The 7,038-nt window shown below is 58.0% G+C and overlaps 1 protein-coding gene across 1 annotated transcript in view; it reads right to left on the reverse strand.

Annotated features, from left to right (window-relative positions):
• CAPN12 (calpain 12) overlaps nt 1-6,383 on the reverse strand; it is a 25,424-nt gene extending 19,041 nt beyond the window's left edge. Inside the window, 10 exon segments of the mRNA XM_006161757.3 lie at nt 104-426; nt 511-674; nt 2,676-2,750; nt 2,818-2,903; nt 2,974-3,048; nt 4,271-4,439; nt 5,131-5,264; nt 5,400-5,518; nt 5,656-5,725; nt 6,147-6,383. Coding sequence (XP_006161819.1) covers nt 104-426; nt 511-674; nt 2,676-2,750; nt 2,818-2,903; nt 2,974-3,048; nt 4,271-4,439; nt 5,131-5,264; nt 5,400-5,518; nt 5,656-5,725; nt 6,147-6,383 — 1,452 coding nt within the window.
• Between the last annotated feature and the right edge of the window lie 655 nt (nt 6,384-7,038).

Genomic DNA, 7,038 nt, shown 5'->3' on the forward strand with positions numbered 1-7,038 from the left:
CAGGCGGACCGAGCCCCGAGACGCACCTCCTCTGGAATCTGCAAGACGGAAGAACAAGGGGAGTCAGGAGCGGGCGGGAGGTGGTCAGGGCTCCGTCCCCTCCTTGCCTCGCCCTTCCGTGGTCCTGTTAGGCCTTTATTGATCTGGGCCCGTCCCTGACCCCTCCAGCACCCCTGCCCTGGTCCCTCACCTGGAACACGTGGAAGCAAACGGTGAGGTAGGTGAGACCCTTGGCCCTCAGGTGCCGCCGGTTGCGCTGGATGAGCGACAGGAGGACTGTGCACTTGGGGAGGCGGCTGCTCCCGGCGGGGCCCCGCGCCCTGGCCGCCCCCCAGCCCCCCCAGGGCCCCTCTTCATCCTCGTCCTCCTGCTCTTCATCAGGTTCCAGCAGCGTCAGCCGGAACTGGGGGTTGGTCCAGAAGGTGTCTAAGCCAGGAGGAAGAGCCGGGGTCACCTTCCCCCACAGCCCACCTGCTCCCCCAGAGTGCATCCGGCCCCCTCGGGCCTCACCCGCAGTAGGCTGGCTCCCGCCGGAGTTGAAGCCGCGCACCCAGCGGCCGTGGAAGGTGTGCACATGCCAGCCGCCTCCAGCCGGACTGGGACCCAGCACCTCCGGGCTCAGCGAGCAGATCTGGACGGTGTCGAAGTGATGGAGGAAGTCCCGCAGCTCCATCCTGGGCAGTCACCAGCAGTCAGCCCCTGCCCAATCCCCTGGGGAGCCCTGATGTCACCCCACATTCCTTACACAGGCCAAGGGCCCTTCTGTCTCCAGAAAGGACCTCAGAATCCGCAGCCCTCCAGCCCCCCACTTTCTCCAGGTCCTCCATAATGCCCTGCAAGTCACCAAGATTCACCACTTCCCCGAGGGTCAGGCTGCTTCCAACCCCCACATAGCGACTCTCAGACTCATCAGCGAATACCCTTCAACAGGGCCAGCTCTCAGGAAAAGTTCGCGCTGGTCGCAGTGGGCGGGCACCCAAGATCCCAGCAGGCTAGCAGGCTGGCGGAAGCAGATGTGATGGACCCTGACAAGGGGCACCCGCTCTCTTATTCATGACAGAGTGCGTGCAGAACTCTCGGGTGTGCATGCATAGCTCTCTATCACGGATAGACTTTAAAATTAAGAAATTAAAAAGAGAGCAAGCCGGTGGCATCGTGGTTAAGATAGCTGATGACATATGGCCCACTGGGCAGTTCGAACCTGACCCTGACGGCTTAAAGCACGCCAGGGACCAGCAGATGGCGTAATGGCTATGTGGCTGGACTCCCACGTCGTTGGCCGCAGGTCGAGTCCCAACCCGGCGGCTTAAAACTCACTCTGAGTGCATGTGCGTGCATGCCCAAAATCTCTGGAGGAGAATGGAGAAGCGACTGCGGAGTGGCCATCTCCCCAGGGGGTGCGTTCTCGTTTTCTGTCTCTCTGTCTTTCTGTCTCTCTGGCAAGCCAATGCACCCTATAGCAAAAAATCTCTCTAAAAAAATGGACCCCCACATGGCTGACCGCGGTTTGCGTCCTAGACTCAGTGGCCTGAGAATCACGCCAGGTGCATGCGTGCCCATTGTTTCAGGAGGATCGAGAAAGGATTGTGGCGTGGCCATCCACCCTGGGGTGAGTTCCCACCTTCTCTCTCACTATTTCTTTCTCACTGGCCAGCACATGTGCCCTAAAGCAAAAACCTCTAAAAAAAGGGGGGGAAGGCAGGCAGCAGGCAGCCGGTGGCGTGGTAGTTAAAGGTTGGACTCCCACATGGCTGACATGGTTCGAGTTCTGGGCTGGGCAGCTTGCCATCTCACTTTCTCTCACTCGCTCGCTCTGTCTTGCTCTGCTGAGCATGCATGTCCTATAGCAAACTTAAAATAATAAATTAACAAATTGAATTAAAAATAAAAACACACCAGGCCCCAAAATCCCAAAAGGAGGAAGAGACAGAGAAGGGACCGTCATCCCCAACATTCTCATGTTGGGGGGGGGTTGCTTTCTCACTTTCCTTCTCTGTCTCTCTCCTGTGAGCATACATACATCTAGCAAAACTTAAGGGGGAAAAAAAAAAAGAAGAAGAAAAAGAAAAGAAAAAGGAAAGAAAGAGGGCCCAGCAGGTTGCATGGTGGTTAAGGGACTGAACCCCACACTGCTGACCACAATTTGAGTCCTGGACCCGTCGGCTCGAAAATCACACCAGACACATGTGCATGTATGCCCAAAGTTCCAAGAAGAAAACAGAGAAATTGTGACATGGCCACCCCTTTCTGTCGTTCTCCAGCAAGCGCACAGGCCCTATGGCAAAAACCTTAAAAAAAAAAAAAAAAGAAAAGAAAAGAAAAGAAAGAGAAAGAGAGAGAGAGAAAAGAAAAGGGAAAAAAAAAGGAAGAAAGCAAAAGAAACGCCCGTATGTCTCCAGGACTCTCTGCAACAGCTCTGAATACTGCACCCCCTTCTGCGCCTTCGAAGATTGCTGCCCCTCCCAATTCCCCTCTTACTACTAATCCCCCCCCTTGACTCCCCAAAGCAGAAACTGATCCCCAAATTACCACAACGTGGACAGTCTCCCCCCGCCCCCCGTTAGAACCTGTGCCACGAACTCCTTCCCTGTCCCCTCGATCAGGCCTCCACGTCTTGAAGCACAGCCCTCCCTCCCAGCTCTGGGTCCAGACAGAGCCGGGAGCTGATCACTCACCAGAACTCCCCGTCCTCCTTCTTCACCAGCAGGGCATCTCGCCACTCCCCAGGCAGTGCGTTCCACTGTGGGCAGCTGGAGAGACTGGGGTGTGAGAGGCGCAGGTGGAGCTGGGCCCCCGCCCACCCCAGACCCGTCCCACCTGTCACTCCAGGCCCCGGTCCACTCCACACGGCCCCAGGGGTTACGCAGCCGCAGCAATCGCACCTTGGTGAAGCCCAGGGACACCTGAGGGCGGTGGTGACAGTCAGGGTGGTGCCTGGACACCTCCCGCCAGCCTCCCCATGGGGACGCTCACCTTGTGCGTTCCTGTGACCGAGTATGCATGGCCCTTGACCAGCCCGTCCTCCGTACGGACCTCGCCCTGATCACTCTGAGAGGACAGCGCAGTGAGATGGAGGCAGAACGGGAGGGTGGACACGCCTCCCTGCCCGCCCCCAGCCACGGAACAGGTGTCAGTCAGAGCTCTGAGCTAGATGACAAGCGACTTAGGGAGTCAGGGCTGGTGAGAGAAGCAGGCAACAGAGAAAGGAGACAGTGGGGGAAACAAGGAAGAAACTACATGGAGAGAGACAGAGACAAGGAAGGATACAGAGAGACAGAAAATGGCAGAGGGACCAGCAGATGGCACAATGGTTATGTCACTGGACTCCTGCATGGCCGACTGCGGTTCCAGTCCCGGACCCGGTGGCTTGAAACTCACACTGGGCACATGTGCATGCATGCCCAAGATCACGAGAGGAGAATGGAGAAGGGATAGCGGTGTGGCCATCCCCCCTGGGGAATGATTTCTCGTTTTTTGTCTATCTCTGGCAAACACATGCACCCTATAGGAAAAATCTCTTAAAAAAAAAAAAAAAGAAGAAAGAAAGAAAGAAAGAAAGAAGAAAGAAAGAGAGAAAAGGAAAATGGCAGACCCGATAGACAATCAGTAACTAAGCGGAAGGTTAAATAAAGAAATGAGCGAATGAGTTACACCAACTCAATGAACGAATGTGTATATGATGACATCACCAAGGAACACATGACCTGGTTAAAGGCCATAAAAATCAGTCCTGATGGGGCTGGCAGGTAGCGTGGTGGTTAAGGGCGCTGGACTCCCACGTGGCTGACCGCAGTTCAAGTCTTGGACCTGGCGGCTTGCTTTCTCACTCCCCCCACCCCCAACTCTGTTCCTCTCTGGTCAAACTAAAATAAGTAGATAAAGTTAAAAAAAATTTTTAAAAATCAATCCTGAAATTCTCAGAAAGGAGCACTCTTAAAACAAACAAACAAACAAACAAAACCCTGGCATGATGGGAGGTAGCGACATGGAGAACCCATTTTATGGCCATGAGGGGAAAGTCACCTGAAAGTGAAGCTAAACCAGAACTAGGAATAGAAAAACACGTCTGCAACATCCTCTGAGCGCCCGGATCCAGCAGTTCCTGAAGCCGGCATGTTTCATGATGAGAGCAAATAAACCTCTTTGACTTGCTGCAGTTTGATTTGTGAAAGAGAGCCAGCCGACAGCAGAGTTGAGAGGACACGGGATGCCCTCTACCCCTCTCTGACTGCTTTGGCCCTGGCAGGCGTCAGTGTGGAGTCCCACTCACCAGGGCCGTGGCGCCCACGAGGGACTCCTTGGCCAGAGCGTGGCGCAGGGCAGAGAAGAGGCCCAGGCAGTTCTGTCTCAGGTAGAGCACCTCACCCACGCCGCCTGTGAAGTCCACGAATGCCTCGTTCATGTGGCCGCCTCGCATCACCTCGTAGGAGCCGTGGAGCCTGTGGGCGCAGGTCAGGGGTGGCATCTGAGCATGCCCAGACATCTCTGCAACCCCTGGGACCCGGGGAGGGGGGGGGCTCTGTCCCAGGGTGTGGATTCTGAAGAGTTCAGAATCTGGAGGCGGGGACTGTGAGACACTTCGGGAGTCCTTGGACACTGGGTGTGTGGTCTGGGGACATGGGAGAGCGCGTCAGAATTCTGGGAGTCCCGGCTCGTGTCTGAGACCCCAGGTCTCCTGGAGATGTCTGCTTGGCGGGTAACCCCTGCAGGTGCTTGTCAGGGACTCAGAGCCTCGGATGGGGACAGGCGGAGCTTGAAGGGCCCAGGATTCCATCCAGCATCGGGTGCTCTGGGCTTCTCAGAGGCCGGGAGACAGAGCCTGAGGTTGCAGGTCCCCAAGGGGGCACGTCTTAGGCTCGGTGGAGCCAGGGCGATACACGCGATTGCGGGGTCCTCACGGACTGTAGGCCATCCGAGCCTCTGCAGGGATGCTTCGTGGAAAAGCGGTCCATGGAAGGAGGTGGTGAGGGGCTTCGGGGGCTGTTGTGATAGGGTTCTGGGGTGGGGGTGGCTTAGTTTGGGATCCTTGGGGGTGTGTCTGGAGGACCCTGGATGTTTGGGTGCCCCAGGGTATCTTGGAGCCTGCTGCTGGGACTTGTGCGTGCAGCTGGGGGGGGCTGGGGTCCTCACTTGGCGTAAGCCTTTTCCAGAAGCGGCGCCCAGAACTCGTTCCTCTGAGCCGAGCGCACGAACACCAGCTTCCCGTCGCGCACGGGCAGTCTGTCGTCCACCACGACGTCCACCCAGCGGCCAAACTGCCAGAGCTGATGGGGAGGGGGCAGGGACCAGCTCGGCGTCCAGCCTCTGACCCCAGGCCCCGCAGACAGTCCCAGACCCCAAAGGCACAGTGCCAACTGAGAAATCTAGGTCACCCGGGGAACCGAGGCGCTGGGCTGTACCTGGAAGTGGAAGACACCTGCGTAGCCATTCTGGAAGCTCTGCCCCGGGGGCACCACCCGGCACAGGAGTCGAGGGTACAGGGTAAGGGAGGCGGCAGCAGCCAGAAACCAGCAGTTACCTGGGGAGAGGTCAGGAGTGGGGAGGGCGGAAAGGGGAGACTGAGGTGCCCGGAGTAGAGATGGACGGGGATGGAGGGGGCGGAGGGGCAGCTGCAGCTGGCTGAATGCGAGGGCTCGGGGTGGGTCGGGGTCTCACCCAGGCTTCCCTGTCACACGTCCGTCCGGCTCATGTCTTCACAGATGAACTGGGGCTCAGCACAGAACGCCTGGGGGCGATGAAGGGGCCCAGGCCTCAGCCCGGGCAAGGGACGGAAGGCGTGACTGGGAGGCCAGGGACTGGGTCCCCTCCCAGCCTCCACTGTTCCAGGGTGACAAGGGTCTCCGCCCCCATGAAAGACAGTAAAGCTGGTGGCTGTGGGTTGGCTTCCCTGAACCCCGGAGAGCTGAGCCACTCCCACAGACCTGGAACGCTGGGGTCCCCAGACCCTCCTCCCCCAGCCCCAGGGGGCCAAGCGCCCACGGCCTCCTCCCCAGCCCAGCCCCCCTCAGACTCAGGAGCCAGGCCCCCAGTCCCTCCTCCCCTGGACCCAGAGTCCAGAACCCCAGCCCCTGCCCCCCAGCCTCAGGAATCCGGGCCCCCATCGCCTCCTCCCTCAGACAGGAGTCCCAGACCCAGCCACACTTTACATGGGGTCTCTTCCATTCCACCCCTTTGGCTTTCTCTGAGTCCGGCCCCAGCTGGTCATAGCCGAGGGCATCAGGGCCAGCGGGGAAGTAAGGGTCACGGAACAGGATCCCCGAATCCAGGCAAGCTGCCCGGATCGCCTCGTAGCTCTGGCCACGAAAGGGCTGCGGGCCCCCAGCTCCAGCTCCCGCATCCTCGTCCACCAGCTGGATGGTGACCCTCCTGCTGTCGCATGCCATCTGGACACTCCGGGCTCACAGGCTGGCCCCGGGCCCTTTAACCCCCTGAGTCATGGAGGTGGGGCCTCCCCTCCTTCTGAGCCCCGATGGGGGTCTTGTTAATAGTAATTGATGGTTTGGGGTGCTGGGGAGCAGGGACGCCTTGTCAGTGGTTTCCTGCCCTGGGCGTGGGGCCTTCAGTTGTGGCCAGGGTAGCGACTTAATGGGCTTGGCCGGCAGCAGGGAGGCGGGCAGAGCCGAGGCAGGTCCAGTCCCGCTGTGGAAGTGCCCAGAAGGAGGTCAGTGTGGGGGTGTGCTCTGCCAGCGTGTCCCTGCTTGTCTCCTGTGGGGCTGTGGAGGGGACAGGTTTACCTCCGTGACTCTCCGTCTCCATGTGACAGCGTCTCTCTGCCATCACATCCTCCTCTCCACCTTGGCCTCACCCTCTTAAGGTCTTTCTGTTTTCCCTTTTTTTAAAGCTTCTTTTATTTCTTCTGAGGACAGAAGTCTGACTGCTTTTCCTATTGTCCAAAATCCTTTCCAAAGGGAGTCATGCCCACAAATAGTAACAAACCTTTTTTCCCATCCTGTTCCTGGCATGGTATCTTTGAGATGTAAATTAAAACCAGTTATAGTATATTCCTTTGCCATCTTTTCCCAAGACATAGAACTTCCT

Source organism: Tupaia chinensis, unplaced genomic scaffold, assembly GCF_000334495.1.
Source record: "Tupaia chinensis unplaced genomic scaffold, TupChi_1.0 Scaffold138910_1, whole genome shotgun sequence".
Classification (NCBI taxonomy): domain Eukaryota; kingdom Metazoa; phylum Chordata; class Mammalia; order Scandentia; family Tupaiidae; genus Tupaia; species Tupaia belangeri.